The sequence below is a fragment of the Notechis scutatus genome, chromosome 2, assembly GCF_049901735.1.
Source record: "Notechis scutatus isolate UNSWTSFEM ecotype Mainland chromosome 2, rNotScu1.2, whole genome shotgun sequence".
Classification (NCBI taxonomy): domain Eukaryota; kingdom Metazoa; phylum Chordata; class Lepidosauria; order Squamata; family Elapidae; genus Notechis; species Notechis scutatus.
In genome coordinates, this window is record NC_142010.1 from 152163539 (window position 1) to 152191423 (window position 27885).

At 42.0% G+C, this 27885-nt stretch overlaps 3 protein-coding genes and 1 non-coding gene across 5 annotated transcripts; 2 read left to right on the forward strand and 2 right to left on the reverse strand.

The window, feature by feature from the left end:
• Window positions 1-169: 169 nt before the first annotated feature.
• On the forward strand, window positions 170-8912 carry LOC113417801 (deoxyribonuclease gamma-like). Of its 2 annotated transcripts, XM_087956830.1 has the most exons (9): window positions 170-477; window positions 2066-2154; window positions 3083-3169; window positions 4306-4409; window positions 5287-5399; window positions 5488-5645; window positions 5960-6056; window positions 7671-7789; window positions 8685-8771. In XM_087956830.1, exons 1-8 carry the CDS (start codon window positions 337-339, stop codon window positions 7743-7745), a joined length of 864 nt encoding a protein of 287 aa, XP_087812956.1. In that variant the 5' UTR covers window positions 170-336; the 3' UTR covers window positions 7746-7789; window positions 8685-8771. The 2 variants fall into 2 exon arrangements, with proteins under 2 accessions (XP_087812956.1, XP_087812957.1); XM_087956831.1 differs by lacking the exons at window positions 5960-6056; window positions 7671-7789 and having other exon boundaries at window positions 8685-8912.
• A 1370-nt stretch (window positions 8913-10282) lies between these two features.
• Window positions 10283-14419, reverse strand: RPL10 (ribosomal protein L10). Its single transcript, XM_087956832.1, has 6 exons — window positions 14264-14419; window positions 12410-12468; window positions 12045-12152; window positions 11828-11966; window positions 11317-11479; window positions 10283-10508 (listed from the first exon to the last, which is right to left on the reverse strand). The coding sequence occupies exons 1-6, from the start codon at window positions 14284-14286 to the stop codon at window positions 10353-10355; spliced, it is 648 nt and encodes a 215-aa protein (XP_087812958.1). The 5' UTR covers window positions 14287-14419; the 3' UTR covers window positions 10283-10352.
• On the reverse strand, window positions 11628-11761 carry LOC113417834 (small nucleolar RNA SNORA70). The gene has a single exon (XR_003371677.1). It is a non-coding gene; the product is annotated as a small nucleolar RNA SNORA70 (small nucleolar RNA).
• A 1669-nt stretch (window positions 14420-16088) lies between the features above and the next one.
• Window positions 16089-27408, forward strand: IDH3G (isocitrate dehydrogenase (NAD(+)) 3 non-catalytic subunit gamma). The gene is made up of 14 exons (XM_026676234.2): window positions 16089-16245; window positions 18063-18104; window positions 18916-18927; window positions 19502-19599; window positions 19742-19854; window positions 20248-20308; window positions 20656-20788; window positions 21262-21395; window positions 22459-22561; window positions 22928-23074; window positions 24209-24303; window positions 24473-24533; window positions 25756-25851; window positions 27207-27408. Exons 1-14 carry the CDS (start codon window positions 16177-16179, stop codon window positions 27207-27209), a joined length of 1167 nt encoding a protein of 388 aa, XP_026532019.1. The 5' UTR covers window positions 16089-16176; the 3' UTR covers window positions 27210-27408.
• The last annotated feature ends 477 nt before the right edge of the window (window positions 27409-27885 follow it).

Below are 27885 nucleotides of genomic sequence, written 5' to 3' on the forward strand. Positions count from 1 at the left end.
ATTGCAATTCCAGCACATCTAGATGACAACAGGGTAGGGGTGGAAATGTCTAAACAAGAGTTTTCAAACAAGTTTTGGATCCTACCAGAATGCTCCCGAGGCCTATCCTTAGGGGATGCTAAAGAATCAGGCATTAGATGGAAAGGGATTAGCCCAACGAAGTCCAGTGTTTTCTCTGCTGCATTGTTCCATGCCTAAACTCAACAAGCAGCACAAAAGGTGGTGTCCTCCCCTTGCTGATGTGGCCATGTAGTTCTCTGCACCATTGTGCATTCCTCCTATGCAGCTGGGAGACACACGTGCTCTCTCTCCTGCGATCAAATACATACTAGGCCCATGGCGCAAGCCTTCACCTGTCTGTTTCTCTTGCTGGGCATGGTGCTTGTGGCTGCGTCTTTCAAAATCTGTGCTTTCAACATACGAAGCTTTGGACAAGCCAAGGCAGCCAACCAGAGGGTGATGAGAGCTCTTGTCCAGGTGAGTTTATGATGGGACTAGTGGGGTGGAGGAAGTGGTGGCAACAGTGCACTGAGAGAGGCTGGCATTCAACCCAGATTCAGAAGTGATCCAGGGACAGCTGGAGAGATGAAGGGCAGAAATGGAGAAGTCCTCCTTCAGGCATGGGAATTATAGGGTTGCTTTGGGTCAGTCACTGTCTCAGCCCAACCTGTCACACAGAGTGGCTGTTGTGGGGGGGGGGGGAAAGGAGGAGTGTGTATGCCACCTTGATATCCTAATGAAAGGTGAAATATAAATCTAGGAAAGAAATAGAAGTGTCCTCATCCAATGTAGTTGTGACAGAAATCAGGCACGGGCTATCAAAGTATATGAACAAAAAAAAAGGGGGAAATGCAACAGTTCACCCATCAATTGGGAAATGCCACATCTTAAAATAAAAATTGACACCTTCTTCAGCTAAAGTAGAAAGCATGTTGCTGTAAACAAAAGTGTCAGTGTTTGAACAACTAAGAAAGGTCTCTGATTCAGTTTGAGTCTCTCTAGCAGAATTGGAAAGTGCTGCAGTTGCTTTTCTGTTTTGGTGGTTGGAGCTGTGTTTGTCAGTCTGGGTGGGGGTGATTGGAGGTGAGGGACATAGTTGAAGGTGGAACCTTTTGGAAAGTGACCAGGAGCAGGATTTTCTTTTCCTCCTGTGATTTCAGAGAGAATTTGGATGTACCTTTATCTATTTTTGTCTATTTAGAAGTTACCTTGCATTTTTTAGGATTCATGATATACAGTGTTGGGAAATCGTTGCTATTTTCCAGCAAATGTAGGAAGAAGGGATTGGGGAGGTGCAAAAAGGGAATTTGGGAGCCTGGAGAAGGTTTAGGACTTCTTTTACCAATGTTGGTGTTGACAGTACTGAACTTGGTTGACCAAAGATCAGAAGATTGCCTAGGTTAATACATATCAATCATCCTTAGCTAACCAAAAGATTTTCTTCTTTTAGTAAGATTAGGATGATCTAATTCTTGTTGATGAATGCTCAGTGAACTATGATGAGATACAGCATCATGAAAAATTGGAAGAGGGGGTGAGGAGATTGGGAAAATAATGGAGGGGAGATAAAATATGAACAATCAGGAGACCAAAGACAAGTTAGATGGCAGTTTATTTTACAAACAGCAACTCATCACAGGTAGTGAGAAATTCAGGAAGAAGCACTTGAGCTCATTCAAAGAGACTGTTTTAGCGAACTCAGTATAAATAAGGGTTGGGAATTCCTCTTATGTTTTCCAAGGTTTTGCATGTTTCCCAATACCAGTACTGAAGACACCATGCAGAAGACCATGCGATTCTTTCTTCCTTGAGCTTGCCCAGCTGTGGGAAGCTTGACCACATTTATCATTTATGGGAGAGCAGATTGCCCCGTAGTATTGGCCTCTGATGCTTTAATCTTCCAAGGAGCAACACCAGATTCTTTTACAAATAATGTAGAGCAGTGTTTACAAACTTAGCAACTATAAAATGTGTGGACTTCAGAATTCCCGAGATGCTTTGGTGAGCATCTCAAGTCATGAGAATGGACATAACAATAACAAGTGCATCTTTTTCTTATATCCAGATCCTGTCTCGCTGTGATATCTCTGCTGTGCAAGAGGTGCGTGACTCCAAGGGACTGGCTATTCAGGCACTACTGCAGAAGCTCAATAGGTACTAGCAAATAATTCTAATCGTAATGTACCGCAGAATAAGATGATCTGCAGACAATAATTCAAGAGGGTGAAAGTATAGGATCACACTTCAAGCTGTGCACCAAAGAAAGAAAAGCATTAAAATCTGTAGCATTGATATTGTACCTATTATTCATATAGCAATAGCAATAGCACTTAAAGACTTATATACAGCTTTACAGTGCTTTACAGTGCTCTCTAAGCGGTTTACTTTACAGAGTCAGCAAAGTGCTCCAACAATTTGGGTCCTCATTTTACCCATTTCAGAAGGATGGAAGGCTGAGTCAATCTTGAGCCTGGTGAGATTTGAACTGCCAAATTGCAGGCAGCCAGCAGGCAGCAGAAGTAGCCTGCAGTACTGCACTCTAACCTCTGTGTCACTGCAGCTCAATATAGATTGTCTTAATGTTTTAATTCTTCCATCTTCTACATCTGACCTGCAGTCTTATTCCATTCCCCAAAGCTCTGTTTCTAGGAGCTTCTGGGTTCTGCGGTTTGAGTGTTATCAAGGACAGCACATTCTTATTTAATGAACTGCAGCCTTTGTACATCCAAGGAAGACACGTATAGAGATGTCAGTGTTATTGTGGCCAATCCTTAAATACCTTACCTGGGAAGTAAATGTATCTTGGCATTCTTCTGTATGGAGTGAAATTATATTGTATTGATTCTAAAACAGGTAGAAAGCAACCATAACTTTTGGGACAAAGTATGTCCCTGTAAATATTAGTTTAGAATCAGGGAAAAGAGAAATCACCACCAACAGTTTTATCTCTTCTCTTGGGAGAGGCAATAGGCGATTTTCCTTAAACCTGGAACCAACGGTACAGTCTCAACGGGAAGGTGGCTTGTTTTTTTTAGCAACACAGCATCACTGATTTTCTCCTTTCCTATCCCCCACGTGGCAGGTATGATCCTTCTCATCACTACAGCTGCCTAGAGAGCAAGAGACTTGGACGAAGCAGCTACAAGGAGCAGAATGTCTTTGTATATCGGTAATAATATCTGCGGATCTGGAAATAGCATTAAACCAGAGCTTCCAGTACCAAAGCCAACACTGGCTTGTAACTGCTACCAAACTTTATGTCAGGATTCCGGCAGTTACCCCCATTTAAATCATGACTCTAGAGCCAAACTTCCAAAAGTTAAGAATTTATTGGAAGTTAAACTGTCTGGCACTGCCTGGGTGTAGCCGACTCTGAGGCACATAATTCATTGTCACCCATGACCCTGGTTTTCCCCCACCCCCTGAGTGTATCGTAATTCATATTCTCCAATGGGACACATCCATAGCCAAGAATCATCAATCATGCTCTCCAGTTAGAATTTTGCCTAGCAGAAACTTCAGTCACCTAGTTACTATCTTTATAAACATTTATGGAATGCACTTTCGGTTTGCAAGCTGTCGCACTGCTTCCCTCTCCCTTTCTGTTGGCAACTCTAAAAAGATCATAGAAATATTTTATGAGTTGACACTTTATCTGTATACCAACATTTACATATCAGTCTTTATTTCTTAATATATCTGTCCTGCCTATGATTTATCTTCTCAGTAGATTTGTTTGTGATTATGAGCCTCAAGTTTATGTCATCTCTTAATGATCACATAAATGTAGATAGATTTTCTTTAAGATGGTCTGTCCCCAGTCTGGTTCTTCAAAAGAATCTCAGGCCATACGATGATAACAGTAGTTGTCCAAGGTGATTTGTGGAAGGTTGTCTCAAATCTAAATTCATCTTCATATATAATGTAATGGTAAGCTCTCTGATAAAAATTCAGATAACAGTTGTGCAAACAGCTACAAGCTTTTCACTACCATTGAAAAAAACTTCTCTAGATTACAGGAAAGTTAGTTAAAGGAAACTAGAAAAATCCTAAGGAAGGAGGGAGTGAATGGAAAATAGTACAATTACCGAAAAGTCTTATATTCCTTTTCATTTCAATAAACCTTGTTAAAAAGATTCTGTGAGAACCATACTTGGATAGAAATACTTTGAGTTTGAGGCAACTGTCAAAAGCCTGACATACCAAGGAAACAAAAACCAGAGGAAGATTCCATACTTAAGTCTTTTGGATAATGAACTCTCTTGGGGACAGAATCTTTTTATCCTGTATTTTTCTCATTGACAGTCGGGATGCTGTGTCAGTTATGGCTTGGTGCCAAGTTGGAGATGAGGATGCCAGAGATTTTGCTAGGGGACCCTTTGCAGTGCATTTCCATTCTCCACACACAGGTAAGCTTTAGTGGTTTTGTTCATAGGTCTAAGGACTTGTTCTAGGCAAAAATGTCTTCAGGCCAGGACCCCAGTGGCCATCCAGTCAGATATGGGCAAGAGAAAAAAATATCAGGAACTGAAATCCTTGTATTTTGTAACCACAACTTTCCAGCTCTGAAGTAGGTATAGTACCTGATTATAAAAAAATATAATCCAGTAAATATGGTGGAATTTTGTGGCTAATTGTTCTCTTAGCTGTATAGAACATTAACTAATAATGGAACAGTTAATGGGGCTACAGGCACGATATTATGTATCCTGTGCTTTAAAAAAAGCACATTGGAGTAATAATTCAGCATTCTGAATTATTCAATAACATCCAAGTAATTTTTTGGACCAGTATTGATGATTTACAGTTATTAAATGGAAGAGCTTAATATAAATCTAAAGTGTACTTTATGATATTCTTGAAGTATAACATACTGAATGTCCATAATTATTTGCAAACAACCAAAAGGACAAAAGCAACACAAGATACAATTGTGCCATGACATGTTTCTTTTGGGTCCAATTTTTGTAGCCACGAGGAAGTTCTTCCAAGGTGTTTGGAAGTGTACTGCTTTTTTATGCCTTCACCTGCTGACTGCTGTAGTCCCTGCAATTTTCTTGGCAAGGTTTTCAGAAGTGATTTGCCTTCTCCTGCTTCCTACAACTGAGACAAAGAGACTGGCCCAAAGTCACCCAGCTGGCTTTTGCTAAGGCGAGAATGCAGACTAGCTTTTAGCTTGGCGCCTTAATCATTACACCAAGCCAGTCCCTGGAAACGTATTGGTAAGATGTGGATAAATGATCCTTATCAGCTCATATTGTCTGTATTATTATCACCTCTACACAGTGGCTTCAGACTTTGTGCTACTCTTGCACCATACCTGTCCTCAGGAAGCGGTTCATGAGCTTGATCTGCTGTTTGAAGTATGCATGGAGCTAATGCACTGGTGGAAAACGGAGGTACATTCTGGGAGCAGGGGGGGGCATATTGCTGAATTAGATGAGCCAATGAATGCTTCCAATCCTCCTTCCTGCCCCACCTCAACAGAATGTGATGGTGCTGGGAGACCTGAATGCAGGCGGTACCTACATCCCAAGGAGTGCGTGGGCCAGGATCCGCTTGCACAATCACCCTGCCTTCCATTGGCTTATCAGCGACGAAGAAGATACCACCGTCAGCCACCGCACTTGCTGTTCTTATGACAGGTACTAAACGGCAGCTTTCAAGTTCAGTCATCTGCTTTCTTCAAAACGTTTCCATCATCCTACGTACAGTCGTATCCTTGTCAACCTTAGAGGCAAGAGTCACTCATTAGTAACTTGATAGGGATGCTCTGTTGAGTAAGGCAGGCACTAAGGTTAGAAATGCAGGCAGAACACTTCTGAATCCTTTCCCCAGTCAGGCCTACCAGTCCTCCAGGAATGTTACACTGTTCTGCTTCCTGACATAAATTGGCCACCTGTAAAGTGCCTTTCTGAAACCTGGAAACAGAGCCCAACTGACACTGTGTTCCTCTTAGAATCATAGTTCATGGAGAAGAATTACTCTCTGCTGTTGTGCCCGGATCAGCAAAGCCATACAATTTCACAAGGGCTCTTGGACTGTCTGAAGAAGAGGTGAGTTGGCTTGGTTATTCTCTCCTTTAAAAAAGGGAATGTTTATACACTGCTCAAAAAAATAAAGGGAACACAAAAATAAGACATCCTAGATCTGAATGAATAAAATATTCTTATTAAATACTTTGTTCATTACATAGTTGAATGTGCTGACAGCAAAACCACACAAAAATTATCAATGGAAATCAAAGTTAGCAACCCATGGAGGTCTGGATTTGGAGTTACACTCAAAATTAAAGTGGAAAAAAACACTACAGGCTGATCCAACTTTGATGTAATGTCCTTAAAACAAGTCAAAATGAGGCTCAGTAGTATGTGTGGCCTCCACGTGCCTGTATGACCTCCCTACAATGCCTGGGCATGCTCTTGATGAGGTGGTGGATGGTCTCCTGAAGGATCTCCTCCCACACCTGGACTAAAGCATCCCCCAACTCCTGGACAGTCTGTGGTGCAACATGGCATTGGTGGATGGAGCGAGACATGATGTCCCGGATGTGCTCAATTGGATTCAGGTCTGGGGAACGGGCGGGCCAGTCCATAGCATCAATGCCTTCATCTTGCAGGAACTGCTGACACACTCCAGCCACATGAGGTCTAGCATTGTCTTGTATTAGGTCTCGGTACCTAATGGCAGTCAGGCTACCTCTGGCAAGCACATGGAGGGCTGTGCGGCCCCCTAAAGAAATGCCACTCCACACCATTACTGACCCACTGCCAAACCAGTCATGCTGGAGGATGTTGCAGGCAGCAGAACATTCTCCACAGCGTCTCCAGACCCTATCACGTCTGTCACATGTGCTCAGTGTGAACCTGCTTTCATCTGTGAAGAGCACAGGGCACCAGTGGCAAATTTGCCAGTCTTGGTGTTCTCTGGCTAATGCCAAACATCCTGCAAAATGTTGGGCTGTAAGCACAACCCTCACCTGTGGACGTCGGGCCCTCATACCACCCTCATGGAGTCTGTTTCTGACTGTTTGAGCAGCCACATGCACATTTGTGGCCCGCTGGAGGTCATTTTGCAGGACTCTGGCAGTGCTCCTCCTGTCCCTCCTTGCACAAAGGAGGTGGTAGCAGTCCTGATGCTGGGTTTTTGCCCTCCTACGGCCTCCTCCACGTCTCCTGATATACTGGGCTGTCCCCTGGTAGGGCCTCCATGCTCTGGACACTACGCTGACAGACACAGCAAACCTTCTTGCCACAGCTCACATTGAGGTGCCATCCTGCATGAGCTGCACTACCTGAGCCACTTGTGTGGGTTGTAGACTCCATCTCATGCTACCACTAGAGTGAAAGCACCGCCAGCATTCAAAAGCGACCAAACCATCAGCCAGAAAGCATAGGAACTGAGAAGTGGTCTGTGGTCACCACCTGCAGAACCACTCCTTTATTGGGGATGTCTTGCTAACTGCCTCTGCTTTCCACCTGTTGTCTCTTCCATTTGCACAACAGCATGTGAAATTGATTGTCAATCAGTGTTGCTACCTAAGTGGACAGTTTGATTTCACAGAAGTGTGATTGACTTGGAGTTACATTGTGTTGCTTAAGTGTTCCCTTTATTTTTTTGAGCAGTGTATATGGCAAGCCTGAAGAACCCAGACTTTCTCATTTTTATAGGCCTTAGAAATCAGTGATCACTACCCTGTGGAGGTGAAGCTGAAGCTTGCTCCAAAGACTCAGCGGGAACTCTAAGTTGTCCACCGGCCTATTATATAAAATGAAGGGAAATAGGGAAAGTAAGTAATCTCTAACCTATAACCATACTAAATAAAAGTCAAATGGAGCCCAGGAGTAGGATGCTGTTAACTTGTATATTGCTTTAGTCATAGAAGTGAACATCAGTATCACTTGCTTCTCATTGTTTCCAATGTCGGTGTAATTTTTATTGCTCGCTTTCAATGTTGATCACCCCAAATACTGAAATAATTTCTGGGGTTCCATGTCAGCTGCCAACTCTACTCAACTTGAATAGAGGAGCAGGCAAATTTTCCAGTTCAAACAATGAACATCTTTTGGGTGGGTGGTAGGCAGTTCTCACCATCCCATCTCTTCCCCAAAAGTCTAAAACTTCACCAAGGTGACCTCTTAGAGCAGAGGTCTCCAAACTTAGAAACTTTTAAGACTTGTGGACTTCAACTCCCAGAATTCCTCCTCCAGTCATGTTAGCTCAGGAATTCTGGGAGCTGAAGTCCACAAGTCTTAAACTTGCCAAGTTTGAGGACCCTTTGGTCATAAATGCATGCCAGCTGCCAAGTGTCTGAAGTTTGATCAGGTGACCCCCGGGATGCTGCAATGGTCATGTGAAAAATGATCATGTCATTGTTTTCAGTGCTGTTGTAACTTCAGTCACTAGACGAATGGTTAAGTCGAGGACTCCTGTATCGTGGAGCCAGTTCTCCAAAGACAGTCTTGCTTTGCTAGATGTGTTCAAGCAAAAGAAAGTGTGTCCGTGGACATTCTCAATCACTCAGGTCACGGTTATCTCAAAGGTGCTTTCTTGACAGTCCAGCTTCCCTTTGAAAATAAAGCATCTTTGGGGCAACCGAAAGAGAGCATCTATTAAATAGACTATTTGTCTAAATAGCCTTTTGCAGCTTTATGATATGCAGTAATCTTTGTTATTACTTGCAGGAACAAGAGTTTTACCACAAGTATGCATCAAAGTACTGGCAGCAGAATGGGCTTTTGTGGCCCTCAACAAGTGTGCTGGAAGTTTATTATCTATATTTGAGAGTGAACGTAAGCATTTGTGGTCTACTTGATAAACATTCAGCTGTCTGAAATTCTTTAAGTTAAAATAACATTACCCATCTTAAGATAACAATAGGCTTAATAAGCAATCAAGATGTTACTTGATAAGTTATTCCCCCCCCCGCAAAAAAAATTCAATGTATTGTTACTAAACATTGAGCAGTTTTTTTAGCCCGTTAGGCTAAAATGAAATTATTCTGTAACTCGGAACTCAAGGCATTTTATCAACAAATTTAAATCAGAAGTTGCTTGATAGCTATGTTGTGTGAATATAGGTCTCATTAGTCTAGATTTAGGATGCTGTACAAACCAAACCATCGAATCACATTACAGTTGTTAGATTCATATCCTGTGTGAAGTCAGCCATTCTGTCTGGCTCGTAGAATATGGTTCATGGTATATCATGTTGTGTGAACTCACCACTTTACCCAATAAATTGTGGTAAAAACTACGGCTTAAGTCTAATTTGTGATCCTATTAACATATTGATTTAAAGGGGAGCATTTTAAGTAGCTTTTTCTGTCCAAGTAACCGTTTAAGAACAGACATTTCAAAAACGGGAAGGACAGACAAAATCATTATTAATGACCAGCAAACTCCAGTAGTCTATACCGGTCCCCTTTGTACCGGGCGGTTCAGCAGGAGGGGGGGAGAGGGGGCTTGCCTGCTGCTCCACCTCCAAGGAAGAACTGCTTCAAAGAGCGGGGGCTTTCCTGTCGCGCGCTATTCCGAAGCGCCCGTTTCACCCCCACTCCCACCCCCCCCCGCTTCAATCCACAGTGTCCCGTTCTGCCTGCCTGTCTGCCTGCCTTAGTTTCTGGTTGTTTGGGAGCAGCTTCGGCTGAGAATAATAACTATTTGCCTCTTTTACTCAGCCGAAGCTGTTCCGATTCAACCATTAACGAAGGCAGGCAGGCAGGCAGGCAGGAGCACTGGATTGACAGGAAAAGCCACCCCCGCTTCTTTGAAGCAGTTTCTTCCTGTGCTGGTGGAGGAGCGAGAGAGCGACTGAGCTGACCCAGAGAGAAGGACAGGCTTGATTTGCTTCCTCCCTCCTTCTTTCATTTGTGTCCTTGATCCCGATCCCAGCAGCATTCACCGAAGGTGAAGAAAGCCGCCATTTTTTAAAAAAATTCTTTGCGGCCCGGTGAGAAGTGCTCCACGGCCCGGTGCCGGTCCGCGGCCCGGTGGTTGAGGACCCCTGGTCTATACAGAAAATAGCTAACTGCACTGATACGTTGCAAGGGTTAGATTGGTAACTGCATACATAGCCACTTTAGGCAGTTTTCAGACATTCCTACTGAAAATAAAATGTTCTAAAAACACAGAAGAGTCCAATTCTGAATTTTTGCCACGCAAATATTGGACTTCTGTCCCTTCCTTATGTATGTCAGTAACAGATCAAGCCAGAGACATTTGTTAATGTGAGAATTACATATTTTCAAGATGTACCCTAACAGTAACAATCACACAGCAGGTACACAGAACTGTTTATTTCTATTTCTTTTTCTGTCAAGAAATTAGCACAGTTGCCCTCACAACAGACTCTCATGCTGCATGCAAAGCACGCCATTTATCTAAAGGACCCCTGCTGGGTATGTATTTAACCCCACAGCCATCAGGGATGAGGCGCTTCTCAGACACCATTTCCTCAAACATATCAGCATTGAATTTGGTGAAGCCCCATTTCTTAGAAATATGGATCTGGAAAAGGAAAGCAAGAGAGAATAAATGAGAAGAATGGCCGGGAATGCAATCTCTGCTGAAAAGACTGAAGCAGCCTATATAATTGCCTCCAAAGAGCTAAGAGCCACAAATGCCTACATTCTCATTCCATCTAGAGGCAGTTACCGTAACATACGAACAAGGCAGGGAAAGAAATGGAGAACATGTCTTTTCCCAAACCCTTCTTTATCAGCAGTGGACGTAGGAGGCGTCTATATTTTCTCCTCTATGCTGAACTATATTTGTGTTCCCCACATACTTCATCTGCATGCTACAGTGTATTTGTGTACTGGGAAACAGTCAGCTCTGGATCATGTGAGCAGAAGAGGGAGGGGGAAAAAAGAGGGATTACAATGGACTAAACTGGCAGCAATCTAAGGCTGTGCTGGCTGGGGAATTCTGGGAGTCTACACATCTTAAATTTGCTGAGGTCGAAAAACATTACCATTCTCCCGCATAGATGCACTGGGGACATTACTTTTCTCTGCACTTCCCAGTCAGGTTTAGACCAAGTTTCTACTCCCCCCTATTTCTGCCTTCTCCCCATTTATTCCTATTGTATTAACTATTCAGGGGTACCCAGCCAACAAATAAGAATCCTAAGCTGGTGATCTATTTCCAGCACTCCATTAATGGGATTTGGAAAGAATAAAAAGGAACCTTTATGGAACTAACACGTCTATTTTGATCATGGTGAGGCATAAATGTAATAAACCAGAGATAAGAATAGCAACACGATGACATGGTCTCACAAGCAAACTGATATTGAACGTTTACAAAAACCTACCTTCTGACGTCCAGGAAATTTGAATTTGGCTCTGCGCAGCGCTTCAATAACGTGCTCCTTGTTTTGCACCTTGGTGCGGATAGACATGATGACTTGGCCAATGTGTACACGAGCCACAGTGCCCTGAGGCTTGCCAAAAGCACCACGCATTCCTGTCTGGAGCCTGATAAGAAGACAAAGCGCAATTTGCAATTTGTACATTGCCCTGATGCTGGTGCCATCAACAAACTACCAACCAAGCTCTTTTAACGTAATTTCTCAACACTGAAGTCAACCACTCACATTCTGCTTGTAACTATAACTTGACTAATATATGTTCCCAAAGTCCCTTAAGGTGCTCTGTACAACTAACAGGGCACGTACACAACCAAGGGAATTGCTGTGTGCAGACAGTGCACACCAGCCGCTGATAGCAACAGTGGTTGGTCGGCTTAATTGACTGCAACTTCATTCGCATGCTTTCCCACATGACAGACACCCCAAAACTGGTCCTGTAACACATTTTTTTCACCTGTCAGCTCCAGCACATGATAACATTTTGTTGATCCGGATGACATGGAAGGGGTGCAGGCGCACACGGATGTGAAAACCGTCCTTGCCACAACTCTTCACCATGTATTTGTTGGCACAGATACGAGCAGCTTCTAGAGCTAAAGCAAAAACACGAAGTATAAATATGGCAAAATCAGCCGTGCTCAAGCAGATAGGTTGTACTGTCGGCTACTTACCTTCGGATGACAATTGCTCGTATTCATCTGACACCATGTGCCCACAGAGTGGGAACTCGTCAACCTTGGCCTTTTTCCTGCCCAGATCAAATATCCTGATCTTGGGATCTGAAAAAAAATATATGGGGAAATAAACATACTGATATGAGGTCATATTGAAATAAATGAGCATCAGTTTCTGATATTCTTTATCAATTGTGAAATTACTGATTAAATTAGGAACCAATATTTTGATGAGGCAACTGGGTCCTCTTAGCCAGAACCAGATCAGAATCAATGTTACATGGCTCTCCAAAATTACAGATATGCATATTATTAGATTTTTAAATATAGTTAAACCCAAGAAATGTTAATATCCTACTTACCAGGAACACCCCTGCAGAAGCGGGACTTAGGATAAGGCTTATTCTTGCAGTATCGATAACTAGAGAAAAATAAAAGTTGTGAGTGGGAAACTATAGTTCCTTGATTTAAATAAATTGGTATTGCCCTCTTTTGGTGAAATATAATTTGAGAGTTATTCTTTAGTAGGATGGTCTTAACAATTTCCAATTAAACAATGTTACTGAAATGGAGCGGTGGGGAGATCAAGAAACTGGCTTTAGAGATAAACCACCTATCACCCTTCTAGTACAAAGCTATTTATTAATCTGAAGTGGCAGATATAGCAGAGAACAGCTTCCTGCAGCACATACTTGCATTTTTATATTAATTAAAATGGAACAGAATGCTCCAGCCCTCCTGGCAATTTGTTCACTTGCCACTGGAAAGTTTATGCTTTATTTTCAGGTGACTTCTTTTTGCTTGTACCTACTCTGTGATGACTTAAATTCAAAGCTGTCCTGCATCATGAAGCAAAAGACTAGAAATGTAAAATAATGAACAGTCCTGAACTTTGCTATCCAGTGCCATCTATGGATACTTTTACATGTCACTCTGAATGCTACAGGTAAACTGTTCATTAATCAGCGTTTCTGTGATTGGCAAAGTTATGACAGATAGATAAACTTGTGTATTTAGCCTTCTCTCAAATGCCACTCTGGGTATGATCTTCACTTTGCTCCTAAAAGCCTGATAAATTATTTTGTAGAGCCTGCTCCACTTAGATTTCCAAGTCAACCACCCGGAGGGGGGGGGGCACAATCCAATTTTAGAACTCCTTCTCTAAACACCCCTCCCATCAGAGAACATCAACAATGCTTCTTGGTATAAACTTGGTCCAAACCCAGTATGAAAGTATGAAAGCAGGTCCAAACCCAGTATGATATAGCTATAGGTCAGACCTGCAGTTTAAATGATCTCATCTGTTAAACCTGTTACATATACACATTGCAAAAAAGATTACACACTGTTGCAAAAATGTTCACACATAACAAATTCTATAAAGGCAATGCAAATATATATATTAATTTACAAACATGCCAAGTACTGTTAACATGTTAGAATCAGGGATAAGCATTAGAAATAACTATTTTCTTATCTTGCTCACAACTGACTACCACTTGTATACACTACACAGGGCTAAACAGCTCTTCCGTATTATGGACTTTGCATTACAAGCACAGGAAATATTTTTCTAAACCATGGTTAACAGTATTATTTAGGCATCCCATATCTTGTCAGCAAAAAGGGTTTTGCTGCCATTAGTGACTGTCCTGATTATGGCAACCCATATACTGTTGTTATACTAAACTCTCAAAATAAGTCCAAGGAGGACCCAAACAACGGCTGCAATTTCCTCTAAGATCCATGTTTCTTTAAGTTTTTGTTCTGATATTTTCCACTTTTAAAATCTATGGAGGACCCCCCAAAGGGGTATTTTTTTTGTTCATATGGGTTATGCTTGCCAGTATTTATATTATAAAAATAAAACGGATGCACTTGTAGAATATTTATCGGATCGTGTACAAATTGCAAAGTTACACCTGTCAGATATTATTTTTTATGAAAAATCCCTAATTTAAAAGAGTGGCATTGTTTCTACCAGCGCAAGTATGTTCAATATCTGGCAAACAATTTTGATTTCACCATCCCGAATGGTTGTTGGGGGACCCCCTGGAGTCCTCCGACCACACTTTAAACAACAGTGTCTTATAAAGCCTTGCTTTCCCTCCCTCGCTCCCTCCCTCCCCCGGAAGAAGCACATCGCCTCTTCCCAACGCAAAGCCAGCCACGCTCCCTCTACTTAATCCTGGGGATGAAACCCTTCACAAACTCACCACCGTGCTGGTCGGCGGCCCATGTTTGCGGGTCTGAAAGAGAAAGAGTATTTCAGTCCCGGCGCTCAAAACGAGACCCAGTCTGGGGCCTAGTTGGTTTCCCCTTCCCTGAACCGCGTTACCGCCATCACACGCGTACATACCTCGCCGAGCGGAAAGAAAGTGGGGCAGCGCCTGCGCACCACTTATAAATGTCACCGCTCTAGGATGTCTGTGACCATAGATAAGTCCAGTCGGGATCCTGTTGCTGGATTCCATAGAGGGCACACCATAGAGAAATGGGATAGACTAACCCCGAATAGCTTCCCACTGAGGGTTATGTGTTATATACTATTGGGAAGGGGTAGAAGGAGGGATGATGAAGGTGACCACACGACTTTGATACAGTCGGAAGATTTATATTGTTTTATTCCATGATTTTGAACGTTGAGAATATGAGCGTTAGACATAAAGGAATGAGTTCGTTTAAAATATCGGAATATTTTAATAAGATTGAATTTTGGGTTTGAGTGCAGGATGCCGCTCGACAGACATTCTATTTCTCCCACAACGTTCGAGTGAATGGTAGCTATGCCGGTTGGAGAATTCTGGGAGTTGAAGTTCACAAGTCTTAAAGTTGCCAAATTTGGAAACCTCTGTCCTAAAGTCTCGTTTTAAGTTATTTTTCAGTGCCTCAGACGATAATAGGCAGATATAAACTGGATTAAATCCTGTAATACGGGATTTCAAGATTGTGTAATTGGCTTTTAAAAATAATTTGGGTGCAAACAATTTAATTTTAATGGAATTTTGCAGAAACAATTCAAGTTATTGAGGCTTTTACACAGCCATGACTAACTCATCTTTCCACTTAATTACAAAAAGATATAAATTGTATGTTTGCATAAAACCAATGCAACAGTAATATTTTTGCATCCCATTGGAAATGAGAAGCACATTGTATTACAGTATGATATTCAAATGATTCCAAGCGAATAATAATAATAATAATAATAATAATAATAATAATAATAATAATAATAATAATAATAATAATAATAATAATAATAATATAGTAACAACTACTGGGAACATCAGGTTGAGAAGGTTCTGGAGAATGAAAAAGTCAAGATCTTGTGGGACTTCAGAATTCAGACTGACAGGCCCTTGGCCCACAACACACCAGACATAACAATAGTTGAAAAGAAAAGTTTGGTTCATTGACATTGCAATACGTGGTGATGCACGAATTGAAGACACGCATCAAGAAAAAAATCACAAAGTTTTGGGACTTACAAATTGAAGTTGAGCAACTTTGGAAAAAGAAATTGTGTGTTATCCCAGTTGTAATTGGAGCCCTTAGAGCAATACCTAAAGGGCTACCTCGCTATTTGGAAATTCTGAATTTATCGGACTTGAATACCTTGATTCTACAAAAAACCATCTTACTTGGAACAGCTTGTATCCTCTGATGCTACTTTAACAGTTCCTAGGTGCTTGGTTAGGACTCAAGCTGTTGAGCTACCAACCAGCCCCAAAGACTGTGAATCTTACTAAATATAATAATAATAATAATAATAATAATAATAATAATAATAATAATAATAATAATAATAATAATAATAATAATAATAATAACAACAACAACAACAACAACAACAACAACAACAACAACACTATATAACATCAACGCCATATTCCGGAATACTGTAATATAAATGAAAAACTCAACTCGCAATTGAAGCTATAGACAGAAGGAAATATATTTCTATCTCTATGGTCGCAAAGACCATAGAGTCTTTTCCTCCCCCCCCACACATGGCGCATGAGCTTCGCGTGATCACACGTATTCCCGCGGGATTTTTGTCCTATGTCTCGCGATGATTGGGTCTTGTTATCTACTCCACGCTCGTATCTCCGAAGGTGACTGAAGGATGGCGGTTTCGGTGGTTTTGAGCACAGCTAGGCAGCTTTGGAGGCCGACTCTGCTGGTACCTCCATCGGTAAGAGGTTTTATTAGATATGGTTTTAACCTCGAGTTTACGGGATGCGAAATGAAATAGGGATACTTCGGTTTGTTCAGGGGGGAAATGGTGGGGGGAAACTTGCTGCTATTTTTCTGATTGGTTGGGGTGAGCCTGAATAGGCGGAGCAAACGGAGAAAGAGGCTTTTGCATTGGTTGGACGACGTGATAGGGGCGTTTCCCAAAGAGACGATTTGTATGGAGTGGGTGGGATCGTTGCTCTTTGATTGGACAAGTGAAATAGCCCAGTTATTCTGCAAAATTGGATGGTGAAAATCACACAGCGAAGACAACGTATGCACTTCAAGTTTGTTGGTTTGCAAGAAACGGATTCAGAATTTTTTTTTCCGTGTGGAAAAAAAAGGGTCTTAAAATAAAGGAGGTGCTTCTTGTGAACAGGTTCGGGGACTAGAATCCTGTTTGAGAACAGAATTTACCCAAGTTTTCTTCATTTTTTTTTGGGTTTAAATTTAAATGAAAAAACTTTTGTTGCTATTGTTAAATACGTAATAGTCGTAGGGAAGCCCTTGCAGATTTATTAGAGATAGGTGAAATTGATTCTGGCTATTTTTGCACACACTGCTTAAATCATTGGGAACTGCTCTTATTTTTTTATGATATTTTGCTGTAAAACATCTGAACAGTATCCAACTATTTTATTTTTTATGTTGGAAGCATAATATATATCTGGTTAATAATATCATCTAATTAATTTCTCCGTGCTTTGGTTTTGAAAACCTAGAAACAACTCAGGGAGGAAAAAGAACATCGTAGCCATTATTAACAAGCATTTTTATACCTTGAGTGCCATCACAAAGAATTTAAATATATTTACCTGTATTTGTATACATTTTGCGGAAGCTTTTCCACATAAACTTTTCTTATGTTCTGTCATACAAAACAGGACACCCACCCCTTTTTCAACTCCCTGTCATTTCTGATTGTATAGCAAAAATGTAAAGAAGAGGTAGAAAATTAGCCCCAAGTGTTTCACACCATTTGCCCTGTTATATGTGACTGTTGGGCATGATTACAAGTAGTCCACAACTTACAGAAGTTCATTTAGTGACTGTTCAAAGTCACAACAGCACTGAAAAATGACTTATGACCATGTTTCACCCTTACAACCATCCCCCCAGATTAAACTTCAGACGCTGGTCAACTGACTCATATTTATGACAGTTGCAGTGTCCCTGGTTCATGTGATCGCCTTTTGACAAAGTGAGTGGGGAAGCCAGGTTCATTTAACAACTGGTTACTAACTTAAGCACTGCAGTCATAGAAGTAATAAAATGGGAAAAATTCACTTAACAACTATCTTGCTTAGTAAAAAAAAATTGGGCTCAATTGTAGTTATAAATTGAGGACTATCAGTCCTCAGCAGTGCTTACCACTAGTTTGCTAGCAATGTTGTTGCAATAGGGAGAGAATTCTCTGCAGGCATGGCTGCTCGTTTCATTTTACTTCTCACTAATATCAGCGGGAGGAGGTTTCAGCAACAGGCTTAGGGCCAAAGTCAAATTGTTCCTGTTATAGGAAGCTTGTGGGTAAATCCTATTAATAGGGAACTATATTCAAGTTTAGAATTGCATCCTTAATATTTTTGTGTATTTTTATTTCCAATTTGATTTGAACTTGAACAAAGTACCTGTGATTGTACTGGTTGTCCCAATTTAATTTGCTGTAAATCACTGGTGTGAATATATTCAAACCTTGCTTCCCTCTTAAGAATCACAGACTTCTAGATTCTCAAATGTGTTCTCTTACCTGTCCTGTTATTTCCCTCTGTCTCACAGGTGCAGGCTATAGCAGATGGCAATCGCAGAAATATTGCCTCAGTATGTATAATTTATGCATCTTCACCTTAGAAAGATTTTGTTGTGAAAAATCATACTCTGCTCCATGTTACGGCATTCCCCAACCTGATGCTGCATATGTTGGAACAGATTCCATAGCAAGTGTTTTAGATGGTTAGGCTGGGACCTGTGTAAATATGCTGCAGTGGACCACAAGGAATGTGGTTTTCAGTATTGAATGAAAATCATCTTCATTCAAAGTTAAAAACAATATATAGTCAATATATACAGACTTTTTCAGAACTGTTAGGCATTGGGAATATGTATAATAGGGACCTTTTCCAAATTGCCCAGTCATGTATTCTGATAGCTAAATTAATTAGCAAGAGCAAATATTGAACAATAGTGTAAAAGATCAGACCATGCGATTGCAATAGATTTAAGCCGCTGGAAAATGCTTTCCCAGTCTTTCATTTTTTAAAAGGTGCTTGTTTCATTCTTTTTTCACTTAAAGTTAATCTTTCAATCAAGCTTCATGGTCACTTCTGTCTTTGAATGAAACTTGGGCATCTCTGCAATCCTGAATGATATTGCTTCCTGAAGTAAAACCCTGCAGTTTGTAATGCTATTATGGTTTATTTTTAGGACGTACAAATTGTAAATGCTTTGTCTGAATTCACTATTTTATGAATATATTTTATAATTTATTTACCTTAGGAGAGATTATGTAAAAATGGTAGTAACAAAATGATTCATGGATGTTATGCTTAATTTTACATTTTCTAAGATTAAAATAGGCATTTTTCTTGTCTCTCTCTTCCACCTTACCCTGTTCCTGTCACATCATCTACAGCAACAGAGTATTGTAAGTAATTTTCCTACCTCATTGTTGCATGGGAAAATTAAAGAGCCAACTAAGGGCTGACGACTGTCTCCTTTAGTTGAATATCTAAGATAATTATAAATCCCTATCCTGGAAAATCCTTGAAAAAAAAATAGTTAATTTTATATTTTTATTTAAAACACTGTTGCAGGTTCAGAACTGATGGCAGAGGTTCATTATCAATCTTTTTCTTTCACCAACCAGCCAGATAATCCTCAGAATCTCTGAAAGAGCTTTTCTATGTGGGTTAGTCCCAGGAATCCAAACATAACACAGAGATTGGGTCTGATTCCTTTTCAAAGCCCAAACATACCTGTTTCAGACTTTGTGTCCAGAGTACCAGATCGTGCCCAAACAAATGAACTGTTCCTCTCCCTGCGCAATGGACACCCCCCCCCATGCGCGTGTGCAATGGACAGCCAGCAGAAAGGTTTTGATGATTCCCCTTTTTTTGATGGATTGATGATGATGATGAGTCATGCGGACTCTTTGAGAAGACTATGGATGATTGGATTGTTCGAAATCATTCCTTCTTTCTCTCCATTTTTTTTGGTAGCCTCCCCCAGCCAAGTATGGAGGTCGCCATACTGTGACCATGATCCCAGGAGATGGGATTGGGCCAGAGCTCATGCTTCATGTCAGAGAATTGTTCAGGTATGGTTTCTTTCTTTTCCACCTTCCTAGAGCTGCGCCTAAAACGAAGGCAGCATAACTCTGATCACTCACCCTGCTAATGCTGGAGGTTTCCATTTTCTTTGGAATGTTTGGCCCTGATCTCTCTCTTTCTCTGCCTCAGGCATGCCTGTGTACCCGTGGATTTTGAGGAAGTCCTAGTGAGCTCAGAGGCATCTGAATGTGACATACAAAATGCTCTCATGGCCATCCGCCGTAACCGTGTGGCTCTCAAAGGTAATGGTGGTCTTTTGTCCCACATAAGATAACCTTGGGAGTTGGAAGGGCTAAAATGCCAAGTGGATCTTGGGCATTTTCTGTGCTAATGGAAAGAGCCACTATTCATATGGAGCAGAGATAGAATTGTATTGCTGAGATATGAGAAGTTAATGGAGTTTGGAATGGAGGTGGAAACAGTATCTCCTCCCATGCCCTGAATCTTTACAGTGAGAATAAAGAATCACTGTGGTCTTCAAAACAAACTGGAAGAGTTTTTAAAACATTTAAAAGGTATAAACACTAAAAAGTGATTCTATAGATACATGTCTTAGAGTCCTTTTCTCAGTAGTTTAAGTTTACTGGTCAGAAAGCCAGAGACTTTTATTCATGTTCTTTTCCTGACCTTTATAGGAAACATTGAGACAAATCATAACCTGCCACCTTCCCACAAGTCCCGGAACAATATATTGCGGTAAGATAAAAGCTGAACTTAAAATGAGAGTTTTGGAACTAGTTAAGCCAATCTGCACAAATGTTATTTTTCAGGCAGACAAACAACCGTATCTGTTGCTCCCAACAGCAACAGAAGTCTGTTTGAGGTCTAGCATTAGACAGCCAGAAGTAGTGGTTCATGTTTGGGAAACTGTCTTTTGCAGATAGGATGTTCAGCCTGTGGTTAAGGATGATCAGCTAGATTGAAGAAGAGGGACATAGCCTGTTTCTTTGCAGGCTGCATTTCTCCTGGCGCTTTCTTAAGCAGCTGAGAAGCAGTGACTCTCCACTGTGTGAGCTTGCCTTTTCCATCTCTTATCTCCACAGTACTAATTTGGATCTCTTTGCCAATCTGATTCATTGCAAGACCCTTCGAGGGGTGGCAACCAGGCACCATGACATCGACATCCTCATTGTCCGGGAGAACACAGAGGGGGAATATAGCAGCCTAGAACATGAGGTGCTCATTTATACAGGAAGCTTACGGTGTTCTTTTCTCTTTCCACGTTTGCTGCTAGCCTCAACCCCATTCATATGAGGGGGTAAATCTCTGTCCTACAGGTGTACATTTTTTTGCTTTGCTGCACTGAGGAAGGTAAGGGAATGGCGATAGTGCTGTATGGTAGACTATAGAACTAAGTGTCTTTACGATGTTGGACTATCAAAGGTCATGGCCTGCCTAGTCAGAAACCTGTGGACTGAGAGTCCTCTTTATTAGGAACTATCCATTGGCAGTCCAGGGACTATCCTACTATGTATTGTTTTTTACCTTTAAGGCAAGCTAAGATATTTGCAAAGATTGTATATGTACAAGGGAAATCACAAGCCAAGAACTGACTTCCTGTATGAAATGGTTTTCTAAGTCAGGATTTCAGTTTTCTTGCCCTGTAGACACCAGGCCCTGGTGGAGCACTGATCATGCCCTTTCCACAGAGTGTCTCTGGCGTGGTGGAGAGCCTCAAGATCATCACAAAGACAAAGTCGATGCGCATTGCTGAATATGCTTTCAGGTTGGCACACGAAGCTGGTCGCAAGAAAGTGACAGCTGTCCACAAGGCCAATATTATGTAAGTTGGAAGATAAAAGACTGAGTTCACATATCACAGCAGTCCTTAATTGGGTTAACAGTGATTTCTTGAATAAACCATAGTGGGTTGACTTTATATAACCAACCACAAAAGTTGTGGCTTAGTGTGAGATGTGAATTGTATGAAGAATATTCTATAGCAGTGGTCACCAACCAGTGGGCCAGGGACCACTGGTGGTCCGTGAGAAAATTTTGGTGGTCCGCAGAGAAATGTCACCCCCAAAGCAATTAATCCAGGCTGCATGGGAACACAAGGCTTGCATTGTGAACAACACAAGGTAGTGAGGGGAGGAGGGAAAGGCCGGAGGGGGGGAACTTGCCCCACTTGCCCCATGCACCTGGCCTGGCCACCGGGCTGCTGCTTTCTGCTTCTGCTTTTGGCTGCATGCAACAAAAGCAGCAAAACTCTTTCTCTCTCCCCAAACTCCACCAGAAATGAGTCTTGGGGACCCTGCAAGGCATCCTGCTCCAAGAGGCTGTGCCGGAGCAACAAGTCTCACACAGACTCATTTCTGGCGGAGTTTGGGGGAGAGAAAGAAAGACTTCTGTTGCTTCTGCTGCTTTCCTTGCATGAAGCCAAAAGTCTCTCTCTCTCTCTCTCTCTCTCTCCCGCTGAAAACGGAGCTGGAGATGGTATCCTGCGAATGATTGATGATTGATCGATAGGAAAACGGGGTGGGGAATTTTCCTGCAGACTTTTTTGGGGGATTTTCCCAGGATCTCTGGTTCACGGGATTTAAAATTATGAGTTTGGTGGTCCCTGAGGTCCAAAAGGTTGACGACCCCTGTTCTATAGCCCAGTAGTATCCAAGCTCTGGGGCAAGTACTGTCAGGTATGGTACCTCTACTTTTCCCATATAGAACCTTCGGGTTTAGGATAGTTAATTTCTTGTGCTGTGGGGTGGAGTCAGGCCTTTCCTCTGTGTTTTCTCTTGCTCCACAAACATTCTTAACTCTCCTTCTGAAGTGCTCATTGTCTGTTATTTTTGCTGGAGACCGACCATTTGCTGTGGCTCCCTTGTTCCTTTTTTCCTCCCCTAAAGGAAACTGGGTGACGGTCTTTTCCTGCAGTGTTGCAGAGAGGTGGCATCTGGCTACCCAAACATCACCTTCGAGAGCATGATTGTTGACAACACCACCATGCAGGTACTGTCATGTTGGTTTAGTTTGAAGTCCGGCTGCGGCTGTAGGAAGCTCCTTTACCCTCCAGCCATATTGTCCACCAGATTAATATAAGCAGCAGGAATTTTCCAGGTTTTCAGGCAGATTCATTGAGCCCGCTTCAAAGTTCATGGGGCTGAACTTGGCAATCTGTGATGTTACTTCTTGATTAGGATTTGTGGTTTTCTATATTGTGGACAGAAATTATTTCAGTTGGAGGTCCTTATGTATACTTTCAGCTTAGATGCAGAGGAATCACCCCGTGTCTCCTTAGGGTGGATAAGAGAGGGAAAAAAAGCACGTTATGAATACTGGGATAACTCACTACTTTTTTTTTTTTGGAATCTCCAGCTGGTTTCCCGCCCACAGCAGTTTGACGTCATGGTTATGCCTAACCTCTACGGCAATATTGTCAACAACGTCTGTGCTGGATTGGTTGGTGGCCCTGGCCTGGTCCCAGGAGCCAATTATGGTCGTGACTACGCAGTTTTTGAAACGGTAAGGCGTGTGAGATGGCTGCGTTTTTGAGAGGGATGGATCTCCAGATCACAACCAGGTCATGATAAACAATAAGGAAACATGGGCCGATATCTTCCCATCCACTATTTCCCAGCTAGTTGGATGCATAACATTGGTGAAATGCAGGAGGAGCCTAAGTGGGGTATAGGCTCATCGACATGGTTCAAGCATGGTCAGGCTTGAGGCACTATCAGCAATTCCATCTGGAGGTGAGGGAGCTTTGCAAGCATCGGCAAGCAGCAACGTGCTCCTTTCTTTCCGTAGTTTGGTTGGTTGCTCATTGATGCTGTAAAGAGGAAAAGAAGAATAGAATAGTTTTCTTCCTACTTCCTACTACAGTCTTATTACACTTATTACAGTCCTCGATCCTTTTCTTTCTTACAATTGAGCTCCATCTAGGTTTCGCTTGCATGCGACTTTGCAAGCTGCTCCCAGAAGCAAGATACCCACTCTCCCATTTCTCTCGCTTCTCGCTATTGCCACAGGATTTTTGTATTCTGAAAATTAGCGGTAAATCATAGTGTTGGTAGACTAGTTAAAACCAGTTGAGTTCCATCTCTTTCTCTGTTCAGAACCCGTTAACCTGAAAGAATGCCTTAAATATGTCTTCCTTGAGAAAAAAAGTGGTCCGTTTTATTTCTGCTGTGGCAGGACCTGGATTTTTTTAATACAGAGTTTTCGACTTACAGCCATTTGTTTAGCAACCCTTTAGAGTTACAATGGTGCTGAAAAAAAAATTGACTTGCACTTGTGATTGTTGCAGCATCCCCAGTTGTGGTGGTTTTTGTGCGCTTGATAGCTGGCATGTATTTATAATGTTGCAGCATTCTGAGGTCATGTAAATTGGCAGCCACCCAGCTTCAATTGTGGAAACCGTATTTACTTAACGACGATTCACTTAACAACTGCAGCAAAAAAAATGTTTGTAAAATCAGATACAATTTCTTTAACCACCTTGATTAGCAACGGAAATTCTTGTCCCAATTGTGGTTATAAGTCAAGAACCACCTCTACAATTAATTGTGGGACGTAGCACCCAAAAGGTTGAGGATGGCTTGAGATATTACTGAAATCATCCCTTGGGTTTTCCTTCATCTCCCCATTTCTCCACAGGCCACACGCAATACCGGCAAAAGCATTGCGGGCAAGAACATTGCGAACCCCACAGCGATGCTCCTCGCCAGCTGTATGATGCTGGATCACCTTAGGTAGGTGGTCTGAGTGTTAAAAGAAGAATCAGAATATACTAATAGGTTCCTAAAAGGGAAAAGTGGGATCGAAATGAATAAATAATCCCCAGAAGCAGCTGCTGGGGGTTGGGAGAAGAGAGGCTGAATTGGGTTGCTGTTCCTAAGAAAGATCTGTCATCCATTGTAGATTGCACAGCTACGCATCTGTGATCCGCGAGGCAGTCCTAACCGCCATGGATGACGTGGAGGTGAGTTGCTCTTATTCTGATCTGGACAGTCCTTGATTAAGATATTGGGAAGTAATAAAAAAGTATTTTTTTTTAAAAAAAAAGATCTAGTCACTTGGACTTTAGGGACCAGTAGTGTCCTTAGAATCTCTTGAAAAATTGGGAATGAATTTCTTGATACTGGATGGAATCTATTTGGGTTTATTGCCACAATGAACATTATATTACACAACATGCTGGAGGGAGTAGAAGCAAGACGTTTTCCTATTCCAGAATGGAGTAAAGGTGCTCTTAATATTTCCCTAGGGAGAACTTCACAGAAGAACATAAACTCAACTAAAATTGTGTCATAGATGAAAGCCAGTTTGGTATAGTGGGTGATCTTGGGTCAATCATTCTCTCCTAAGAAACATGCAGTAGCAACCTACTTCTGAAATCTTGCCAGGAAAACTGGTTCACAGTTGCTAGAAGTTAACACTGACTTGGAGGTGCAGACATAAGTACCTACACAAAGATGAAAGATGAACTGTTTTTCTGAATACAAAGGTGGATTGATAGAAAATTTACATAGTATTATAGAGCCATCTTCTTTGTAATCTTCTCCAAGAACAGAGAGTAAAAACCGTCCTCAAAAGCCTTTGATCTGCAACGATGGAAAGAATTGCAACTGGTCCTTCTCTAATAATTTTGACGTTGGAGAGAATTAAAAGAAGCCATGGGATATACAGGATGTCACAGTCTGTTTCTTGACTTCCTCTGCAAAGTTTTGGGGCAGTACATCAAACTGTCAATGATGTAATTCATACTGATCCCATTTGGATACAACAAAAGTCAATTTAAAAAAAAAGTAAATTCAAGTCAAGAAAAGTTTGCCCTGCCCAATTCACCAGGCTGGAGGGGAAGCAAAATCTGCGGAAGGGCTCCCACTCTTCTTCCTCCTCCCATCTTGGGTTTACTGTGCTTAAATTTAATGATGGGTGCATGTCAGATAAACTCATTCTTTACACAATTTGTATTTACCCTAGGGAGTTCACAGCCTATCCTTACTAGAACATTTCATTTTCTGTAAGTTTACTTTCATGTAACTTGATAAGATCTTCAACTTATGCCACCCCCGTTTAGGGATTGTTGTTGCAAAAGGCCAGATGTTCAGCACTTGGTCTTCCACTAATTGTGGGACATCTATTGCTGCAATGAAATTGTGAGGCTGGCTTAATGCAGTTCTGTATTTTCTTCTCTTTAGACCCACACGCCAGATATTGGGGGCCTGGGTACCACCTCAGCAGCCGTTCAATCAATCATGAAACAGATCACGAAGCCTAGGTCTCACCTGGCCCAGGTAAGAGAAATAGAAGGAAGACGTTCCTAGATTGGGGGGTGGGGCTGGTTGCAGTGAATTAATTGCATGCTTCAGGCATGATATTCCGCTCTGAAAAAAAAAAATCGGGGCCGGCCAAAGAGACCCCCGCCGCGCGTCCGGGGAGCGCCCGCTGCTTTCCTCGCCAGGGCCGGGCGGCGGCGTGTTGCATGGAGGCTGGTCTGTGGCTGGCCCAGCTCCCTTTCCTGCCGCTCAGCGGCCTCCGCTCGCACCGCCCGGGCTCCGCTCAGGTATCCGGCTGGGGCTGTCAGGAGTTGCTACCGCCGGCGCAGCTCCACGCGGCTCCAATCCCGCGTTGCCTCGGGAAGGGAAAGGCAAAACCAGGAGCCGCTGCTGCCGTTGCAAAGCGCCGCCGCGGCTCTTCCTTTTGCCTTTCCCTTCCTGAGGCAACGCTGACTGGAGCCGCGCCAGCAACTCCTGACTCGGGGCCTCCGAGGAGAGGAAGGAGGAGAAGAAGGGGTGGGGGGAAAGGAGGGGCGATTCCCCAAAAAACCGGAATTCCGATTTTAATCGGAAGAATATCATGCCTGATGCTTGAGCTGCGGGGCTTGCCAGATACATGGACATAGCTGCATTTATTTTTTAGTAGGAAATAAGATGTACTGGCAGTCCTTTACTCACGACCATTTGTTTAATCGTTATATGAGGGTGCTCCAAAAAGGTACTTCTGATTGGCCCTCTCATGACCATTGCAGTGGCCCGGCCATCATCACAATCAAAATTTGGGCATTTGAAAACTCTCATGTATTTACCATGGTTGCAGCATTGCAGGGTAACATGTTCACTGTTGATGACCTTCCCAGGGGGGCTTCGAACAAGCAGTCAGTGGGGAAAACCAGATTTGCTCAACAATTGTGATGATTTGCTTAACAACCCAGGGCAGAAAAGATTGTCAAGTCAGGAACGACTCACTCAATGACCACACTGTTTAGTGATGGAAGTTCTGGTCCCAACTGTGGTTGTAAGTCGAGGATGATCTGTAAAGCAAAGGGGAAGGGATCATGGGCCACAGGAGTTGTAGCCTTTCTCCAATATGGTCACACAAGTTTTATGCCCATCAATTTTCTGTGGCAAAAAGTTTGGGGACTGACCCAAGTCAGCACTCTTAGGTTTTCTTTTTAAATTGTTTTACCCATAATAAAAGTCAGGAATTTTGGTCACTGTAGGTAAGACCAGGTTGAAATGTTACTTGCTTTGCCCTAAATTTTTGCATTTTGCAGTGTAGCGATTTAGCAACATAGCCTGATTCTATCCTGAAAGACTGGCCTGATAGATTCTGTCTAATCGTATTATTACATTTGCTTTTTGTTTAATAGTAAATGAAGCTGAAGGCCGAAGCTGTTGCAGCTACAGCAACGGCAGATACCCAATTCTTTTTCTTCAGTAAAAGCAAAGGAGCAACTCTTATGAATGGTGCAGACCTTTTCACTTCAAACTATTCAAGTATCGTTCTTCTGTATATAGTGTGTAAGTTAATGTTTCTCATCCAGCTCCCTGATAATAAATGTAAACAAGAGAGGTTTTCTGGACTCTTATTTTTAGTCTGGTTAACAGAAAATCATAACAATAAAAGTAAAACGGAGCAACTTGGAATAAAAACGAATGCTGAAGTATCCTGAAGATGGATACCATCAAGGTCTGGAGAACAGTAGCCAGATTACCTACTCTGAACCAGGACTGGCTACTCAGTTGAGAATGGGGAAATGCTGTGAGCCACGCTGCAAAAATGGCACTCCTGCTGCTGCTGTCTTTGAATCTACGAATGTTGACCGAGTACCCTTTGTTGTTTTTATACAATCATCTACACGAGAAATATGGTTATTTTGATTTAAAAAAATAAAAGCTCGCACTTATTACAATGCATTTCCCCCCCAATGTATGAATAATACACATTTTCTAATTTTGTGCTATTGGCAGAATGGAGGTTCAAAGGAGCCATGGGACTCTTGAGTCTTACCGTCTCAATTTTGATGCAACGAGCTGTTCTCATTTAAA